This window comes from Nicotiana attenuata, chromosome 7, assembly GCF_001879085.1.
Source record: "Nicotiana attenuata strain UT chromosome 7, NIATTr2, whole genome shotgun sequence".
NCBI classification, from domain to species: domain Eukaryota; kingdom Viridiplantae; phylum Streptophyta; class Magnoliopsida; order Solanales; family Solanaceae; genus Nicotiana; species Nicotiana attenuata.
The window spans coordinates 100,192,844-100,214,910 of record NC_031995.1 but is presented as its reverse complement, the minus strand read 5'-3'; the positions used below and the strand labels follow the sequence as shown (position 1 = coordinate 100,214,910).

The following is a 22,067-nucleotide window of genomic DNA, read 5'->3' as shown; positions in this document are numbered from 1 at the left end:
ATTGTCTCCAAACCCATGAACCGTTTCATACCCTCCTTGCACGCACAATTGCATCTTCAACTGGTACACCCATTCCGATAACTCCTCCATAAATCTGAAGTCATTTACTCTCATTCCTCCAAATTCTACACTGCAAGTCGAGGATATCAAAGGATATTCAGAGCCTCTTTTCGTAATCTGCTGCAAAAGCTTGATTCTTAACCATACCGCGAGCTTGAAATCCTTAGGCACTGCACTTTAACCTTCGAATTCACTAGGAGCGTTGTTGAGAGTCGCCCACTCTGGCTTGGTCCCGAATATAATCAACTCCAAGGCTCCGCTGGCACATGAAAACACATCTCAATAAAGCACCCGGCTGAATCACTTCCCTTGTAAATCACCTATGTACGAAGCATAAATCCTGAATCTTCCCAAAGCCTGAACATGAGTCAATAAGGCCAATTATAGCACACATTTATCAAATCCTTTGCTCAAATAACCACTTATGTTCTTTTCCCTTAGTTGTAATAACTCACCAGTATTCCAATAACCCGAAACCTCACAAGTAGATAACCAGGCAACCCAAATCGCAAGCGGTGTCTCTCCCACTTAGCTTGGAGCCACCATTTCATAAACCTGGAACTCACCAAGATTCTTCCTTCATCGCTGCACCAAGTACAATTGCTACAAAATCAGTAACCATCCTGAGCTCGTGCTCACTCGCCAGTCGTACGAGTCCGTTCACTTCTCATGGACATCAACTAAAAGGCGCGAGAGTACACTTCAATTCAAAGTCATGATGTACCCTTCTTCATATCAAGCAACTCCTTTTTGTCGCCTCAAATCTCTCGCCGTATAATAGCCAATATTTCAAATTAAGTTCGTAGACCCAATCACCATCCACTAAAATTCCCCAAATCACTCTAAACTTTCCTCAAGGTGTTTAGTTATCCTGCCACTGAACCCATAGGCTACTCTGCCACTCTCCCACTTTGGTCAAAATCACTCCTTCAAGCAACCATTCGACGCTCGTTTCTCACTCTTAGCCTTCTAGAAAATTTAACCACCGCAAGGCACCTCCCGCATGTACTTCCTCATCCTTCACTGCCCAGTTATTGCCTTAAATAAGAATCTATCTCTGTAACCAATAGATCGCTACGAACTTTAAACCTCTCCGAAGATCATCTTTCTCGAGCCATCGACACCAGGAACACGGATCAAATCCTGATACATCGCAATCTATGACAATCGCTTCCCCGACTCCATTTCACAATACCCTGCCCCAAAGGAGAACTGAAGAAGATCGTAACACAGACGAACTTAACACATTCAATCAAGGGTGACAACACCACATCACAGACGAAAATACCACCACGCTCGAAAATACCAAATCTCGTTACTCCATCAACCCAAACCTTAACATCCATAGTTCTATTGTCTTTCCTCAGCCAGAAATAAAATACTGAATCATGCACTGAGTATACCTCCTTTCAAGTCATTCACTGCCCTGACATATAGGCAAGTACCCCACCATCGCATCAAAAATATTGTGCGATAACCAATCACGAGCACCATAGACTTAAAGTTCTCAGAAGTACAACTACTAACTGAAATGACGGAATATCCTTCCGCAAGGCGACGACAATAGCCCAAATCAAATACGCAAGGAGACATCCTGCACCACATCTGTAGTACCATTACATTTCCTCAAATTCTTGATTTACAACAAGCGTTTCACGTCGCATAAGATTGAATAGGAAAGAAATAAAGGTACAAGCCTCAAAAGAATCGACTGCACGATCCAAAAACCATTAAAGATCATGATGGCGCCGGACACCACTATCAGGCAAGCCAACAATAAATAATTAATTAAATTCTTATTTTACTATTTTTGAAAGCATAAATTTCCTTCAGTTTGACTAATACAAGACGAACTTTATAGAATAAATAATAATGTCTTTAACAAATTTAAATACATAGTAATCCCAGAACCCGGTGTCACAAGTGCATGAGAAATTTCAGGAAATTAAAATGTAATACAATAACTGTTCGAAATACAAATTGGACAGAAAAGAAAAATACAATACTCTAAAGGAAACTCTACTGGCTGCGGGTCATCTCGAGAGATGCAGCTCACCTAAGTCTCTGTATCTACCATGTCGTTGCGCCCAACGAGGCCAGTAGCATATTTGTACTTGTGCAACAAAAATGCACAGCAAGTGTAGTATGAGTACGAAAACAACACGTACCCAGTATAACCTCAAAGAAATAGTGACGAGAGGTCGACTTCGACACTTACTAGTGGTCCAATAATAAAATACCAATAATGTGAAAAATCAAGGATTTTATAACGCGACTACAAACTCATTAATCATGAAGCAAGTAAACAATTCTTTTAATAATAAGGGATTTCCAAAATTCACATTTCATCATTTATCAATTTATCTCAGGCCAAGGAGGCCATATCAAAATTTATAAATTTCAAGGCAAGCAATACAAGCATGCGCAAATCATGTCGAGGTCGTACCGCCCGATGCAACATAATATTTAAACTGTGTACTGTCAGAGGATCAAATGGCGCGAACCATAGATGCATCTATTACCCCGCTCGCAAATCATACATGCGAAGCGGTCAAATATAAATAAAAGTATTGCCCCGCTCGTGAATCATACGTGCTACGCAGTAACACATAGATAAACACATTCAAACAGTCAATCAAGAACTCATCAGGGAAACAGTTACCCAAAGAATGGCAACTTCTCTTTTATCGGTCAAGAAAATGATGTTTAGCCTTTTAGAAATTCATTTACCAAGTTCGATATAATTTTAGCAAGTTAAATCGACAGTAGGGTTACAAGTATCGCAAGTATATCATGCTTTTGGGTCCTAGAAAACCCGGACTTAAGAATAATAGTATCTACGCACGGAATCTCGTCACCTCGTGTGTACGTAGCCCCCAAAAATAGGAGCACATAATTAATTATTTACCTATGGGTTTAATTCCCTCTTACAAGGTTAGAAAGGAGACTTACCTCCCTCGAAGTTCCATAACCGGCTTCCAAGCCCTTCCGACGACACAAACCGATGCTCAACTCTCCAAAACTAGCCAGTAATTATGCAAACCCATTAATATATGCTCAAATACTCATTATAATCCAATTTATAACAATTTCTAAACCCGATGGAAAAATCAATAAAAATCACCCTCGGGCCCACGTGCCCGGATTCCGAAATTTTTTGAAGATAAACTTTACCCATAACCCCATGAACTGAAATATATAATTTACTCTCAATTTCATGCCCAAATTCGTGGTAACAATCCAAAAATACAAATTCTAGGTTTTTCCACCAAAACCCCAAATTTCTACTAATTTCCATGTTAAAATCTATACATAATCAATGTGTTTAAATCATAATAGGTGGCAATAGCTTACCTTGCCATTGATGATGAAAACCAGAAACCCTCCAAGAATTGTCCAAGCCAAGAGAAAATGAAAGAAAATAGGCCAAATCCCGTCTTTAAAATAACTCACTGCGCAGCACTGCCCTTCTTCGCGAATGCGACAATACCCTCGAGTTCGCAAAGCACAACCTGCTTTTGCCCCAGAATTCCTTCTTCGCGTTCGTAACCTGCTGATCGCGTTCACGAAGGCCAGCTACCCAGACCCTTCGCGTTCGCATAGGCCAAATGGTCTTAGGCCCGTCCTCATTTCCTTCTACGCGTTCGCAACTACCCACTCGCATTCGCGTAGGTTCCTCATGTCCTTCACCGCGTTTGCGAAGGCCAATCTCGGTAGCCCCTCAATTTCCTCTTCGCCAACGCGGGACTTCCTTCGCGTTCGCGAAGAAGAACACCAAACACCAGCATCAGTAGTTCCAAAATAGCTCGAAATGATCCGAAACCACCCCGAAACACACCTAAGGCCCCTGTGCCCCGTCCAATCACACAAACTAGTGCCACAACATAACGCGGACCTGCTCGAGGCCTCAAATCACATCAAAAAAATGCTAAAATCATGAATCACACCCCAATTCAAACTTGACAACTTTAGAACTTCAAAATTCTTCATTCGATGTCAAAACCTATTAATTCATGTCCAATTGACCTTAAATTTTGCATACAAGTAATACTCGACATCACGGACCTACTCCAACATCCGGAATCGGATTCCGACCCTGATATCAAAATATCCGCTTCCGGTCAAACTTCTCAAAACCCTTCAAATTTCTAACTTTAGCCAAATGACTCCAAAATGACTTACGGACCATCGAATCCAATTTCGGACGCGCCCCTAATACCAGAATCACCATACGGAGCTATTCCCAAACTCAAAATTCCAACCGAACATTGATAACACTGAAATGGACTTCAACCCAAACTTATGAAATTCTTCCAAAAATACTAACTTCCACAATAGGCGCTGAAACGCTAGCGGGTCATCCAAAACCTGATTCGGACATACGCCTAAGTCCATAATCATCATACAAACCTGTTTGAACCTTCAAATCCCGATTCTAAGGTCATTTACTCAAAAAATCCAATCTTAGTCAATTCTTTCAACTTAATGCTTCCGAAATGAGAATTTTCTTTACAAATCAACTCTGAACTTCCCGAAATTCAATTCCCACCATGCGAACAAGTCATAATACTTGAAGTGAATCTTCTCATAGCCTCAAATTGCTAAACGATGCGCTAGAGATCAAAACGACCGGTCGGGTCGTTACAATTTAGAAGAAAACTAATCAAGAAGTGCCAAAATACAAGTTACATAATACATACTAATTTTTGTTCATACAAGTTACATGCTATCTCTTACAAACTTCATAAATATTTCAAGGTTCAGAGGAAGTTCCGTTGGTGGTGGTGGGAAAGTAGCCTGATCATCGCGCTTCCATTGTCGGGCGAAGCAGCATCCTCAATAAGTTTAGCTAGCATTTCTTCGTAAGCTTCATCTACCTCTAGTTGTGATTTAGCAAGTCCAAAATTTCTTCTTTCCGAACGGATTCAATCTCTGAAAGTACTAATTTTTTCAAGATATTCCTCATAGACGCTATATGATCACCGATTTAAAGTCTTGCTTGACTGAAAGTGCTCTTCGATGCCACTGTTGAAGCTTGAATAGATAAAATATATGGGGCCATCCTTGAGAAAACCGGAAAGTATTTTCTTTGTCCTTCCACCATTGAAAAATATTAAAGGTGCCGTCGGGATTCACTTCCTCAAGTTGCTGCGATAAATAAACTTCAAGCTAATTTAGTTGTGAAAATCATTACTACTAGAACCAAAAGAACCCCTAAACCCCACCCAAACACTAAGTCCTATTACTCCAGCAGTTCTTTTAGAAGATTAAGAACCAGAAGAAGGAGTTGGAACATTTGGTCTAGCATGATTTAATGCAACATGATAAGCAACTTTCAGCATTTGTTCTAATTGAGGCTATTGCTTCCGGAAGTTTAGGCAGCTCATCATCTTCAAGTGCTAAACCATTATAAACCATTTCATACCAAAATTGAGGACCTCCTATTTTCATACAAGGATTTAACAAAGAAGCAACACCACAAATAGGGAAAATAGGGAAAAAATATTCTTAAAACTTTTTTCTCATAAAATCAATAGCAAGTTGATAAATTTTCCCATCCAGTGAAAAATGAGCAAACAAATTTGCAAGTTCTGCAATATAAACTAAATAATTAGAAATAGTAGGATAATATTTCCCAGAAAATTTTTTTGTGGCAATATGAAATTTTTCTAAAAAATCAACAAGCATTTTAACATTATCTCAATCCCCATTCGTAAGGTAATCATCATCATTACACACATGTGCATTAAAAGTTGAGTTTATGGAATTCCAATATTTGTATGCAACAACCAGACTTTCATACATGTAATTCCATCTAGTTGGACAAGGTTTAGGAATCTTTCTTTCTCTTAGGCCACAATCAACGCATCTTTTAAAATATTCTCTAAGTACTTCTACGGTTTGAATGAAAAAGTCAGTTAAGAGCCATTTTAACCTTTTTAATTTGAATATTTAAAATTATCATACCATCACCCACAATTAAATGATAAATATGACAAATACATCTAAGATGAAAAAGGTTACTAAATGTTTATGAGTTGTGGTAAGCAAGTCTTTAGCATTTGTGTTATTAGTGGATTATCCATTGAAACTAACATTATTTTATCACTAATGCAAAAATATCTGCAAATATCCGTAAATGTGCTAGCAATAAACGGCCATGTGTGCCGTGAAGCAATTATCCTATAAGCAATTATGCACTTTTGCATTATCCAATCCACATAAATCCAATGACATGTAACAGTAAGGTATTACCAATATCAGTTGTAATAGCAACACAATAATTTATATGAGTAAATAAATAGCATAAATATTATTCATATTCATGCTTATATTTAAAAATATTGCTCTTTACGATTGTGCGAGAAAAACCTTTATTAGTAGGATTAAAAAAAATTCTAATGTAATGCACAAACGCAGGGTGAGAAGGAAAATTATAGGGTAAGCACATAGCAGTTACCAATTTTTCCAATTCTTCTCGATCTTTTTTGGATCATAATATAAAATACCACCAGTAACAGTATTAATTCCCGGCTGAAATTGATTTGAACCGGTACTAGGGTCAGTCTGACTAGGACTAGGCACACTTTTCCCCTTGGCCAGAGCTTTCAGACATTGATATATGATGTTATCTTTAGGGTGTTTTTTATGTGTCTAGCCAAAGATCCCGTCTCTGACCGCGATCCAGTATATGTAAAAAATGCTAGATCCATTTCACAAGTTTTACACTTAGCCTTATTTTTTGGAATTAGTTGAGTAAAAAATGGCCAAACAGGAGATATTTCCTGCCGTTTGGTAGGTTCTCTAGAAAAAGTAGGAGCAGTAACGGGAGTATTAGATGGGTCATCATTTGGATTAGCAGCATTATTATTAGGGCAGAATAGCCTCGTAGACACTTGTAGTTGTTCGCGTTTGTCATCCCGGTCCCTATATTCAATGAAGTTTCATCCAGACACTTATAGTTATTTAAAGTCAGTATTTTAAATCCCTCTCACCGTTGACTGAGTCTATGTGGCAGTTTGACTGCTGAGCTGGACAAACTACGTGTATTTCACGCGTATCTAGAGCGTGAGTATAACTATTTAAATCAGAAAATAATTAAAATGATAAAAAAAAAGACAAAAAGTTAAATGCAGAAAGAAAAGAAAAGTCAATGAGTGCTTTCTCTCTTTCACTGGCATTAACTTCGCTTTACCCCCCCCCCCCTCCCTCCCCCTCCCCCCTCTCAATCCCATTATCTCCCCCTTCGTCACGATAGTACTCCTCCTCCACCATTTTTACCGAACCCCATTACAACAACCCCCATCACCGTTGGCTTTTACATCCTTGTAGAGAAGACCCAGAAAAACAATTTTCATGGCAACCACTAGAGATAGCCAAATTGGACTATTTCTATTGGTGAGCGTTTATTAGGTGAAGATGACCCAACTGAAGTGGGTGCCATTACATTTCAGATCTTGGTAACCTTTGAATTGGAATATCTGTGGCCATTAAATTTAATGGATGTTAAGATTGTACCCATAATTTATGAATATAGTGGGTCAGGTGATGTTGCTTGTTGTTCTATGTCCATGGTTCGCTCATTGTTTTGGTTTTGGGCGAGAAATTGGCGGCCAGTGGTTGACGGGGGAGGCAGAACCAGAGGAAAAGAAGGCATAGAGGGTGGCGGGTTGACTAGTCGCATAAGAGGAAGAGAAGGAGAAGTAAAAATAATATTTTATTAAAATAAATAATGACGTGGTTTCATTTAGTTGAGGTGGATCTGATATGTCCTCCATGTCAACTCGAGTGAGTAACACGCAGTGTCAGAAGTGTTTAAAACTTATGTTTTGATGGAGTTAAAGTGTTGGGTTGAAACTTTATAAAGTAAGAGGACCGGGATGTCAAACCCAAACAAGTAAAAGTACCTATTAAGCTATTCTGCCTTATTATTAGTTGGGTCAATATCAGGAGTAGGACTAGTGGCTATCTTCGTTCGGTTGAGTTTCAGCAAGATCAATTTCCTGATCATCAATAGTATTATAATTATTAGAATAGAGAGCATTCATTAATTCATGGTCTAAATATTCACCGGGTGCAATATTATGACAAAATTCAGTGTTGTTAAATTGTAATAAACTATTATCGGTATCAACACTAGCAGGTCTAGGATGGGTATGGGATTAGGTTCGGGGAGCCAGGGGCAGGAGAGGAGGAACAACACTACCACTAGATTCGTCAGTCTTGGATTTTCCCTTATTCATACTTTTACCAAAAATATTTCTTAAGGAAGACATCTTAATTAATGAAGTAATAGCAAATAAATAAAACAAACAAAACTATAATATTAAGACTTAAGAGTTGCAACGAGTTTACCGAATTGACGAACAACTTGTTGAAAATTGATTATCATTGAGAACTTAAAGACTCCAATTCACCAACTTCACAATTTTTTCACAAATTGTAACAACTTCAAGATTTTTTGATTATTTTTTGGAATAAAGTAAGCAATAGTAGTAACCTCACAATTTTTTCACTATTTTTTTATAAAGTAAACAATTGTAGCAAGTATAGAAGAAAATTAGAGAGAGGTTTTGATAGATTGATATTGATTTTGTAAGAAAAAGAAAGAATGAGGGCGTATTTATAGTAGAAAATAGGGAAAAAGTGTAATAATAAAAAGTTTGGGGTTAAAACTAAGTTGGGGGGATTAAATGGCTATTTTTTAAACCCCAAAGACTCTTTTTATTTAAAAAAAATATCCATTGGGCCTGTTTGGCCCGCCAAGGGACCAATCTGGTCCCGATCTCTTGGCGAGCCAAACGGGCCTGGTCCTAATAGTTCCTAGCTAAGAATCGACCCACGAGATCGGCACGAGCCCACCTCTAGCAGGCCAAATTGTTTCAGCCCGTTGATTCCACTCTGCCGACGGTCCAAGGCCCGGCCCACTTGCCACCCTTAGTTGTGCGTTGGCTAAAGGGGAGTCCCTTTTCTTTTCGTTCTAGTGGGCTTTGCCCCATATTTTAATTTGGCTAATTCGTTTTTTTTGTTTCTTTCTTTTCTTAGTTTTTTTAAAGTTAATTTATATTAAAAGACCAACATACCCTAACTTAAATATGAAGTATTACAATTCCTTAGGTGTAACGTACGAAGCAATCTTGTCTTGCCGCCCTGTTTGTCGAGTGTTCATCCGGTGTTTCATGTGTCTATGCCTCGAATTATGTTGGCAATCCTTCTCATCTTATGGATTTCAGCACGGTTCAATTGGATGGTCATTTGACTTATGATGTGGAGCCCATGGCCATTTTGGGTTGGCATGTTAGAAAGTTGAGGTCAAAGGACATAACTTTAGCGAAGGTGCAGTGGAGAGGTCAGCCAGTTAAGGAGGCTACTTGGGATACCGGGCGGGAGATGCAGAGCAAATATCCACGCCTATTTGAGACTCCAAGTATGTTTCTAGACCTGTTCATGGATAAATGATTGTTTAAGAGGGGGAGGATGTAACAACCTGGTTGGTCATTTTGAGTGTTGTAGCCATGTTCTCCCATTTAATGCTCATTTTATGATTCATAGTTGCTATGTCACTTCCCGGGGTAGTTGGTTAGGTTCCGGGGAGGTTTCGGATTGAGTTGAGACACTTAGTCTCAAGGTTGGAAACTTAAGTTGAAAAGATTGACCGGATGTTGGCTTGTGTGTAAATGGCTCCGGAATGGAGTTTTGATGGTTTGATCGCTCTGTTGGGTGATTTTGGACTTAGGAGTGTGTCTGGATAGTAATTTGGAGGTTCGTAGTTTTTTTAGGCTTGAAATGGCGGAAGTTGGAAAATTAGAAGTTTTGGAAATTGAGAAGTTTGACCGAGCGTTGATTTTGTGGTTACCGGGCTCGGATTGAGGTTTCGAGAGTTGGAGTAGGTCCGTTGTATAATAATTTGGACTTGTAGTCAAAATTTGATGGGTTTCGACATCGAATGAAGAAGTTAGAAGTTCAAATGTTCATTAGGCTTGAATCGATGCACGTTTCGTGGTTTTAGAGTTGTTTGGTGTGATTTGAAGGCTCGAGTAAGTTCGTATCGTGTTTTAGGATTTGTTGGTGTATTTGGTTGAGGTCCCTGGGGCCTCGAGTGAATTTCGGATGGTTAACGGGTCACATTTTGGACTTGGAGATTTGCTGAAATTTTTTGTGCACAGGTCTAGTTTCCTTATACGCGATCGCTTGGACAGGTCCGCGATCACATAGGCTTAATTGGGCAGTTAAGGTCTTTGTTCTACGCGTTCACGAGTTGGGGACTGCGATTGCGTAGCTGTGGGAACTGGTGAATCGCGAACACGTGGCAAAGTTAGCTTTGTGTAGAGTGTAGGAGGCATCACCTGAGTTCACACGTTTGTTCGTCGCAATTGCGTGAAGAGTGACGCGATTGCGTAGGTTGAGGAATCAATTCTTCATGTTCTCATAGGGCCAAATTTTGGGTCAGCATAGTTGTGCTTCATGATCGTGAAGCATTCTATGCAATCACGATTAAGGACATCTGGGCAGACTTAAATATTTCAAAAACAAAGGGTTTGAGTTTATTTCACAAATTTGATTTTGGGAGTCCGGTTGGAGGCGATTCTTTGAGAGATTTTCAAGGGAGTGATTGATTTAAGTGAATCTTGCTTAGTGTTGGTTAAATTACATGATTATATCATTGTTCATCATTTAATTAGTGATTTGGGTTAAGAAAATATGGGGAATAGAGGAAAGTCCTAAGGCCGAATTTTGGGGATTTGAGCAAGATTTTGGTATCGGGTTTGAGTAATTTTGGTATGGTTAGGCTCGCTGTTTGAATTTTGTAACTTTCATCAAATTCCGAGACGTAGGCTGGGGGTTGACTTTTGAGTTGACTTTTTGACTTTTGATTAAAGACTTAGCATTTTCATATGGAATTGATTCCTATAGCTTGAGTTGATCGTATCAAATTGTTTGTGGCTAGATTTGATGCATTCAGAGGCCGTTTTGCAAGGTAAGGGCTTGTTGGAGTATAGTTTGGCACGACTTGAGGTAAGTAACACTTCTAAACTTGGTTCTGAGAGTATGAAACCCCGAATTACATGTTATGTGATTGGTTTTGAGGTGACGGGCGTGCACCGTTGTAATTGTGATTTAGTCGATTCCATGGAACTGTGTAGCTATCTTATCTGAATATTTTTACTGTACTCCATGTGTTAGAGTACTTGAGTTGCAATTCATGCTAGAAATCATGTTTAGGCTATGTGCTAGTACTATTGGGACCCATAGTGGTCGTTCTTTGTTGTTGAGTAATTTTTCTTAACTGAAGTTATGTACTCAGTCACATTCAACATTACACATCATAAGCTTGATAAACACTATGTAATATCAATATTCATGTTTGAGAAGTTTCAACAAAAAGATCATGTAATCGGTATAATTGTGGACCTCTGCACAAAAAGTAAAATATAACGGTAGTCCTTACTCCAGGAAAATCAGTAACGGTATGCAAGTTCTACCTTCCCACTAGAGAGGGTTGTAATAGTAATTGGTAATTACAAGATGCACCAGGTCTAACAAACACGTCGTTAGCTACTGGATCCTTCAAAGTCTCCTCCCATTTATAGTTGTCTTTGTAATAAGTAAATACTCGTATGAAAATATTTTAAAATAATAAAGGGGTGTCACGCCCCAAACCTGAAGAGGCGTGGCCGGCACCCGGTTCCATACGGCCCGAGCGTACCACTCTGTAATTGTGGACTCTGGAGAGGTAACCCTCAACTTAGGCCGATGAGGCCATATTCTGAATTATCTGAAAATAACGTTTACAACCAGCAATGTCAAACTAAAAATCTACATAGGGCTGGTAAAGCCACAATACTGATATAAAAAATGTACCAGACTCGTCTACAAGCCTCTAGGAATAACTAAATTGTATCATGGTCGGGACAGTGCCTCGACCTACCCATCAAACTTGTATATATAAAATGGACTCCAAGTTATAGACCTGGTAACTCCTAAGAAGTGGAGCTTACCCACCAAGATTATGTTTAACTTTGTCTACTGGGAAGGTCTATCCAGATGTCTATCAGGAGTTGCAGGCATGAAATGTCGCGTCCCCAGCAAAAGGGACGTCAATATGAAATAATGTACCGAGTATGTAAGGCAACAAGATAACTGAAATCTGAAACCGAACTGATAATAGAATAACTGAAAGTACTGGGAGTCAAATATAATTTAAAGATATGCTTACCTGCTGATACTAACGCATCTCTCTCAATATAGCAAGTAAAATAGTTGTCCGGCCCTATAAGGCTCGGTATGTGTAACTACTCTACCTTAGTAGGCTCGCTCATAGGCGCTCGGTCATAGTAGGCTTGGTATATAACTTACCATCTGATCAGAGCTTTCCCAATAGGGGTCTGCCCACCAATTATAGCTCGATGGTGGTGAAAATATTGTAATACAGTGTGTGTGTGTGTGTGTATATTTATATATATATATAAATATATATATATATATATATATATATATATATACATACTCTCTGCTCTCTTGGCTGAAAGAAGACAATACTAAACCGAATTTGAACCCTCGATAAGGGAGAATACTGTAACCTATGAGACTAGGATAATGTACATAAGTTTAGGAATACGAACTTCTCTTTATGCCTCGTTATCAAACTCCTGTAGTTGATCATGCCAAAATGAAGAAAGGTTTAGCCTTAACATACCTTATCACAATATTTTCAATCAACAAGTTCAAATCACCTCTTCTCACCTTAATCTACAACAACGATAATAATACTATGATTAAGTTATGAAAGGTACAACTACCGCACAATGAACAACAAGCTTATTTTGTATCTAAATGGGCAGCATCTCCCCTATAATCCTTACTTCCTCCAAATTGAAGATAACGCCAACACCATAAGAACACAACAATATCAAGATATATACATTATTTTCCAACTTTTTATATACACCATAAAATACTACAAAATAGCCCAACATGCCCGAATCTCTTCATATACAAAACGACCATCGTAGTAGTGTCAAACAACAAGAAATTTTTACGACGAACGACCAACCCACCACCTGCATTTATATGTTGTTTCTCCATACCCTTCCTCCTCCAAAACTCCATAAAATATTACTAAAACACGAAACCCAACAGCAACACAAAACAGTCTGCTACAACTAAATAACTCAAAATTCACGGCTTCCTATCACCGTCCCGTGAGTTCTTACAATTATAGAACGACTTTCCATACATCTCCAGTAGAAAAAATGGATGAAAGAGAGCAGTAAACTTGCCTTATTTGTTGAATAACTCATCTCCTATCTTGGTTCTTCAAACTCAAGGTTTTTCCTCCAACTAGAAATTGAAAAGGAGAGAAATTCAATTAGGGGTTGTGTGCAATTTTTAGGAGGATGTTTGCAGGGGTTTAGGTATGGTTATTGTGCCCTCTTATCAGTGTATTATATGAATGAAATAGGCCTTTAAAATGTCTCTTTGGACAACCCGAACTAGCCCATTTTCGGACTCTCATTTAAGCAAGCAGGTGACACACCTACTTGTCACCTAGCAGCTTGCGCAGTCTCGCAAAAATGCATATATCTCTCTACTCCAAGGCCGTATTGATAAACAGTTTAATGCGTCAGAAAATAGACTCATAGATCTTCAATTTTATGGGTTGAACACCTATAAAATTGAATTATGACAAGTTGTTCCTCCCGGTATATATAGGTGTATTAAAGTTCTTCGCGCGATACTTTGTCCAACTTACGACTGTTGCTATATTTTATTTCGTAGCCTTGTATATCTATCCTTATGGCTTTACTACATCTATGTAGGTTATACTATACCATAACACTTACTTCGGTTTATTATTACCGAGGTTTGCTGCCCAGCTCCAGGTTACTCTCTCGCAGATTATCCTATATGTATAAATCTAAGTCCTTTAGTTCTTCCTCATTACTGTTCATCTTAAGAATGACAGCCTAATATCATCTCATACTTTAGAAATTTTATCCGCCTATTGTTGATCCACCTTAATGTTGATCTATAATCTACAACTGATAACTTGAAATCACTTACGCAATACATTATCGTTAGGGCTCACATCTCCTCGAGGAACATGTGAAGTTATTTGCATGATCCACCTAGGAACGATAAAATACTTCATTTATATTATTTCGTAGCATCCTAACATGGTTCATTTTATGGGGATATTCTAATCCAATGCCATTCATAAATTCCCTTTTTCTCTAAATCATTACTCAATCGAAGGCCTAAGTGTCATCCATTTATCAATTATCACAATGACACCCTTATTCCACTAGCAGGGCAGCATTTCCTCTTTTCTAAATGCTCCTAGTCTTAAACTCCTCTGAGTTTATTTAGGTTATACATGGATATCTATAACTTACGGGAACCATCAACTCTTTTGTTTTGACGGGCTTTGTAACGACCCGGTCGGTCATTTTTGGAATTTACGCCCCGATCCCCCATTAACTGCTTTCCCTAAGTTCATTTCTGCTATTTTGGTTTGTCGGGACGTTCGGTATTAGAATTCGGAGTGTTTTGGGACACTTAGTCCCTAAATGAGAGTTTAAGAGTTGAAAATGGTCCGTATTCGGAACAGTGTGAAGACGACCTCGGAATGGAAATTCGATGGTTCCGTTAGCTCCGTTAGGTGATCTCGGGGTTGGGAGCGTGTTCGGAATGTTATTTGGAGGTCCGTAGCTCATTTAGGCTTGAAATGCCGAAGTTTGGATTTTTGAAGTTTCCGGTTCGATAGTGAGTTTTTGATCCGAGGGTTGGATTTGAATTCCGGAAGTTGTTGTAGCTCCGTCATGTCATTTGGGATGTGTGTGCAAAATTTCAGGTCATTCGGACGAGGTTTGGTTAGGTTTTTGATCGAAAGCGTATTTGGTTAGAATTTGAAGTCCTTAGGCTTGAATCCTTGATTTAATCGGGTTTCTTGTTTGGGAATCGCAGAAGCGGCTTCCTCATCGCAGAAGCGATTTTTGGCTTCCCCTCAGAGACCGCAGAAGCGGTCATCTTTCCGCAGAAGCGGAACCGCTGGAGCGGTCATGTGTCCGCAAAAGCGGAATTTCCCCCTTTAATGAGAAACAGCAGAAGCGATTATTTTGCCGCTTAAGCAGGACCGCAGAAGCGGTCCCTTGTCCGCAGAAGCGGAAATGTCTGGGCAGAAATAGGAAATTTCGAGGGTTTAATTTCATAAGTTTGAAAATCAATTTTGAGCTCGGGCAAGGGCGATTCTGAGAGGATTTTGGAGAGGAGATTATTGGGTAACATTTCTATGATCCTTTCTAATTATATTCTATCATTTAGTAGTTAAATCCACCTTTTAAATTCGAATTAAGGATCAAAAATGGAAGAATTTGGGTGAAAGTTCATTGACTAAACTATTGGGTTTTGAGGGGGAATTCGACCTCCGATTTCTGATATTTTTATATGGTTAGACTTGTGAGAGTACGAGGTTTCTGAAAATGTGAAAATTATTCGGTTCCGAGACGTTGGCCTGAGGGGCGTTTTGGTCATTTCACCTATTTTCGCGCCTTAGCTTTAGTTTCAATAGTGGAATCAGTTGTTTGCAATATTATTTACGATTTGTAATTAAATTGAATAGAGTTGGGCCATTTGGAGTCGGATACTCGTGGCAAGGGCATCGTTCCCTAGTTGATTTCGCACCGGTTCGAGGTAAGTGGCTTGCCTAACCTTGTGTGGGGGACTTCGTCCCTTAGGATGTGATAATTGGTAATTGAATGCCTTGTACGTGAGGTGACGAGCGCGTACTTGAGCAAATTGTTGAAACCCGGATTTTTACTTAAATACTTGATTTGGATTCTCTTTCATATTTGCCTTACTTTACTTGTTTTTATAGTCTGTGCTAGCGTAGAAGAGCATGTTTAATTGATCCAAGCTGCCTATTTATTTTAATTGTCTTAATTGTGATTACGTGGAGCATGTTAGGCCAGTATTATTGATGCCTTGTATTGTTGTACTTAAATTTCTGAATAAATCGTTGATGTTGGTTGCGCATTTACATTGGGACTACGGATGCGGATTCCGGGGGTCCCCCCCTTGATTATTTACTTTGGGACTACGGGTTTGATTCCCAGGAGATCCCCCTGCATTTTATTTTGGGACTACGGGACGGTATCCCGGGAGATTCCCCTGCACTTTTATTTCTGGACTACGGGACGGTATCCCGGGAGATCTCCCTGCACACTGATGATTGGATTACGGGACGGTATCCCAGGAGATCTGTTGATATTGATATGAGATTTGGAATACAGGACGGTATCCCGGAAGTTCCATTGGACAGTTGAGAAAAGGGCCACAGGACGGTATCCTGGGAGACCCTCGTCGGTATTCTTGTAATTTTGCTGTATTTACTCTGTGTTTCTGTTTTGTCTTGCAGTACTATATTCCATTGATTTGTCTTATCACATCGTTGTGTTCATTAGTTTTCATCAAACTTCGATACTGTTAATATCTTGCTATTTTGTTGTTTCTGTCTCAGTAGGGCCCTGAACTTTTCCTCGTCACTACCCAACCGAGGTTAGGCTTGGCACTTACTGAGTACCGCTGTGGTGTACTCACGCCTCTTCTGCGCATGTTTTTCATGTGCAGATCCAGGTGTTTCTGAGCAGGCGTACCGCCAGTAGCTGTCAGGGAGCGTATTGGGGACTTGAGGTATACATCTGCTACGTCCGCAGATCCGCAAAGTCTCCTTCTCATTTTATCCATAGTTGTTAGATGTTATTTCAATCCCTCTTTGTATTATATTATTCTGGTGACTAGAGCAGTGTAAGACTTCTTATAGCCTGTGTTGCCCGTGGGTTTCCGGGTCTTGGAGGTTATTTTAGTATTTTGTATTAAAGTGTATGTGCCAGGCGGCAACTGTATACATTTCTCATGTTATTTAGCTTTCGAATATAAATTTCACAAATATTGTTACTTCCGCAATGTGTTAGGCTTACCTGTCGTGAAGACTAGGTGCCGTCATGACGTGTTCACAATTGGTGAACTAGGGTCGTGACAAGTTGGTATCAGAGTGCTAGGTTCATAGGAGTCACGGGACACAGGCCGGTTTTTTAGAGTCTCGCTGATCGGTACGGAGACGTCCGTATTTATCTACGAGAGGCTATATAACTGTTTAGGAAAAATCTTCATTTCTTTTGAATTTCTTGTCGTGCGATGTTTTGACACCAAATCTAAACTTCTGTCTTCTATTCTCTCACAGATGGTGAGGACACGTGCTACACGAGAGGACCAGGCACCCGCGCCCCCTGCTGCCGCCGTCAGAGGCCGGGGCCTGGGAAGAGGTCGAGGACGCGCCCGAGGTGCAGCCACGGCACCCGCGCGCGCTGCCGCTGAGGTACCACCAGCAGATCCAGTTGGAGCACCAGCACCTGGTACACCTACTATAGCTACTACTACTCCAGCGCTCCAGGAGACCCTGGCTCAGTTCATGAGCATGTACACTACTTTGGCTCAGGCGGGGTTGCTCCCCCTCGCTGCAGCCAAATCCCAGGCCGGGGGAGGAGCACAGACTCCCGCCGTTCGCACTCCTGAGCAGCGAGTGCAGGTTGATCAGGTTCCTGAGATTATTCCCCCACCGCCTGCAGCGCCAGTTCAGCCCGAGGATGGGTCAGCTGCTTCAGAGGTCGAGCAGCAGAGACTTGAGAGGTTTAAGAAATATGATCCCCCAATGTTCAGTGGCTTAGCATCAGACGATGCCTTGGGATTTCTAGAGGAGTGTCATCGTATTCTTCGCACTATGGGCATAGTGGAGTCCAGCGGGGTTTCCTTCACTGCCTTTCAGCTTCGGGGGGCTGCCTATGATTGGTGGCGCACTTATGAGTTAGACAGTCCAGTCGAGGCTGCTTCACTGACTTGGACCCAGTTCTCGGACATGTTTATGAGAGAGTTTGTTCCCTAGAGCCTCAGAGATTCATGGCGCGCGGAGTTTGAGCGTTTGCGCCAGGGTGCTATGACAGTCTCAGAATATGCCATCCATTATACTAGGTTGGCCAGACATGCACCGGCTTTGGTCGCCACAGTTCGGGAGAGAGTGCGGAGGTTTATCGAGGGTCTTATTCCGCCCATCCGGTTCAGCATGGCCCGAGAGTTGGAGATGGATATTCCCTACCAGCAGGTAGTGAGCATTACTAGACGGGTTGAGGGTATGCTCGCCAGGGAGCGAAGGGGAGAGGGAGGCCAAGAGGTCTCGAGAGTTGGGTCATTACTCTGGTGCCCGTACTTCATCAGCCCGATGTTATGGTAGGGGTTATTCTGGTCGCCCTGTTCATTCAGCCTTGCCAGCAGCCGGTAGTACTCCAGCTGCACCAGCACCTCAGGAGCCTTATTATGCGCCTCCAGTTTCTAGCGCGCCTCCTGCGCGGGGTACCTCTAGAGGTCAGTCCAGCGGACCTAGCTCCAGTCAGTCACAGCCACCACGTCCTCCCAGAGCTTGCTTCGAGTGTGGTGATACAAGTCACTTGGTTAGGGACTGCCCCAGACTTGGTAGGGGTGCATCTTCACAGACTGCTCAGCCACAGCGTGCTTCTCAGAGTTCTCAGGCTATGGTTCCAGCTCCCACTGCTGCTCCACCTACCCAGCCTGCCAGGGGCAGAGGCCGGGGAGATAGAGGTCGCCCTCGTGAGAGGGTCGGGCCAGATATTATTGCATTCCTGCTCATACGGAGGCGGTTGCCTCCGATTCTGTCATCACAGGTATTATTCTGGTTTGTCACAGAGAGGCATCGGTTCTATTCGATATCGACTCCACTTATTCATATGTGTCCTCTTATTTTGCTTCGCATTTGGGTGTGCCTCGGGATTCTTCGAGTGCCCCCGTTTATGTTTCTACTCCTGTGGGAGATTCTCTTGTTGTGGACCGCGTTTATCGGTCATATTTGGTTACTGTTCGTGGTTTTGAGACCAGAGCAGACTTATTATTACTCGGTATGGTGGATTTTGACATTATTTTGGGCATGGACTGGTAGTCGCCCCATTTTGATATTCTTGATTGTCACGCCAAGACCGTGACGCTGGCTATGCCAGGTATTCTGCGTGTTGAGTGGAGTGGTACCTTAGATCGTACTCCCAGTAGAGTTATCTCTTTTCTTAAAGCTCAGTGCATGGTTGATAAGGGGTGTGCCGCGTATTTGGCTTATGTGAGAGATGTTAGTGTTGATACCCCTTCTGTTGATTCTGTTCCAGTGGTACGGGATTATTCCGATGTATTTCCAGCTGATCTTCCGGTCATGCCGCCTGATAGAGACATTGATTTCGGCATTGATCTGTTGCCGGGCACTCAGCCCATTTCCATTCCTCCGTACCGTATGGCTCCTCCTGAGTTGAAAGAGTTGAAGGATCAGTTGCAGGAATTGTTGGGTAAGGGTTTTATTCAACCCAGTGTTTCACCATGGGGGGCCCTGTTTTGTTTGTGAAGAAGAGGGATGGTTCTATGCGTATGTGCATTGATTATCGCCAGTTGAACAAAGTTACAGTGAAGAACCGATATCCTTTACCTCGCATTGACGATCTGTTTGACCAGCTTCACGGCGCACAAGTGTTTTCTAAGATTGACTTGCGCTCAGGGTACCATCAGTTGAAGATTCGGGAGCCAGATATCTCGAAGACTGCCTTCAGGACTCGATATGGCCATTACGAGTTCCTTGTCATGTCATTTGGGCTGACCAATGCCCCTGCAGCTTTCATGCATTTGATGCACAGTATGTTCAGGCCATATCTTGACTCGTTCGTGATTGTTTTTATTGATGATATTCTGGTGTATTCCCGGAGTCGGGAAGATCATGAGCAGCATCTGAGGACCGTGCTACAAACCTTGAGGGAGAAAAAGTTATATGCAAAGTTCTCAAAATGTGAGTTTTGGCTGAGTTCTGTGGCATTCTTAGGCCATGTGATTTCTAGTGAGGGTATTCGGGTGGATCCGAGGAAGGTAGAGGTCGTGCAGAGTTGGCCCAGGCCGTCCTCAGCTACAGAGATTCGCAGTTTCCTTGGCTTGGCGGGTTACTACCGACATTTCGTGGAGGGATTTTCATCGATTGCTGCCCCTATGACTAGATTGACCCAGAAGGCTGCCCCATTTCAGTGGACAGAGGAGTGTGAGGCGAGCTTTCAGAAGCTCAAGACAGCTTTGACTACAGCCCCTATCTTGATGTTGCCTACAGGTTTGGGGTCTTATACTGTCTATTGTGACGCCTCGAGAGTTGGCCTTGGAGCAGTGTTGATGCAGGACGGTAGGGTGATTGCCTACGCGTCCAGACAGTTGAAGATACATGAAAAGAATTACCCTGTCCACGACCTTGAGTTAGCTGCCATTGTTCATGCCTTGAAGATCTGGCGTCATTATTTATATGGAGTGCCTTGCGAGATCTATACTGATCATCGGAGTTTACAGCACTTGCTCAAGCAAAAGGATCTCAATATGCGTCAGAGGAGGTGGTTAGAGCTGCTGAAGGATTATGACATCACTATCCTATATCACCCGGGCAAGGCCAATGTGGTGGCGGATGCCTTGAGTCGCCGGGCGGAGAGTTTGGAGAGTTTGGCATATTTACCAGCTTCAGAGAGGCCTATGGCGATGGATGTTCAGGCCTTAGCCAGCTAGTTCGTGAGGTTGGATCTTTCGGAGCCCAGTCGGGTTCTAGCCTGTGTGGTTTCCCGGTCTTCCCTATTTGACCGTATCGGGGAGCGGCAGTGTGATGACCCTGATTTGCTTGCCCTTCGGGACAAGGTTCAGCGTGGTGATGCCAGGGATGTGACCATTGGAGATGATGGAGTATTGAGGATGCAGGGCTGGATTTGTGTGCCCAATATTGATGGCCTTCGAGAGATGATCCTAGCAGAGGCCCATAGTTCGCGGTATTCCATCCATCCGGGTGCCGCGAAGATGTATCAGGACCTGAGGCAGCACTACTGGTGGAGGCGGATGAAGAAGGACATAGTTGGTTATGTGTCTAGATGCCTTAACTGCCAGTAGGTGAAGTATGAGCACCAGCGCCCGGGTGGGTTACTCCAGCAGATAGAGATTCCGGAGTGGAAATGGGAGCGTATCACCATGGACTTCGTATCTGGACTCCCACGGACCGTGAGGAAGTTTGATTCTATTTGGGTCATTGTGGACCGGCTGACCAAGTCCGCTCATTTCATACCTGTGTGTATCACTTATTCATCGGAGCGGTTGGCGGAGATCTATATCAGGGAGATCGTCCGGTTGCATGGTATTCCAGTTTCTATCATCTCACACAGAGACACTCAGTTTACATCGCGGTTCTGGAGAGCCGTGCAGCAGGAGTTAGGCACTCGAGTGGAGTTGAGCACGGCATTCCACCCCCAGACGGACGGACAGTCCGAGCGCACCATTCAGATTCTTGAGGACATGCTCCGTGCGTGCGTGATTGAATTTGGAGGGTCTTGGGATCATTTCTTGCCATTGGCGAAGTTTGCTTATAACAACAGTTATCAGTCCAGCATTCAGATGGCGCCGTATGAGGCTTTATATGGCAGGAGATGTAGATCTCCGGTGGGTTGGTTTGAGCCGGGTGAGGCCAGGTTATTGGGTACAGAGATGGTTCAGGATGCGATGGAGAAGGTTAAAGTGATTCAGGGCAGACTCCGTGCAGCCCAGTCCAGACAGAAGAGTTACGCGGACAGGAAGGTTCGTGATGTTTCATATATGGTTGGTGAGCGGGTTCTGCTTCGGGTCTCGCCTATGAAGGGCGTCATGAGGTTTGGGAAGAAAGGAAAGTTGAGTCCGAGGTTTATTGGCCCTTTTGAGATCTTGAGGCGAGTTGGGGAGGTTGCTTATGAGCTTGCCTTACCTCCCAGCTTGGCCGGAGTCCATCCGGTATTTCATGTTTCGATGCTCCGGAGGTATCACGGTGATCCGTCGCACGTGTTGGATTTCAGTTCAGTCCAGTTGGACAAGGATCTATCCTATGTTGAGGAGCCAGTGGCTATTTTGGACAGACAGATCAG

General features: G+C 42.1%; 1 protein-coding gene across 1 annotated transcript in view; it reads left to right on the top strand.

Annotated features, from left to right (window-relative positions):
- The window catches only part of LOC109230322 (RNA-directed DNA polymerase homolog), a 34,556-nt gene continuing 31,133 nt past the window's right edge, over positions 18,645–22,067 (top strand). Inside the window, exons 1-2 of the mRNA XM_019395832.1 lie at positions 18,645–18,728; positions 19,531–19,857. Of these exons, the coding sequence (XP_019251377.1) occupies positions 18,645–18,728; positions 19,531–19,857 (411 nt within the window). The remainder of the gene's footprint in view (positions 18,729–19,530; positions 19,858–22,067) is intronic.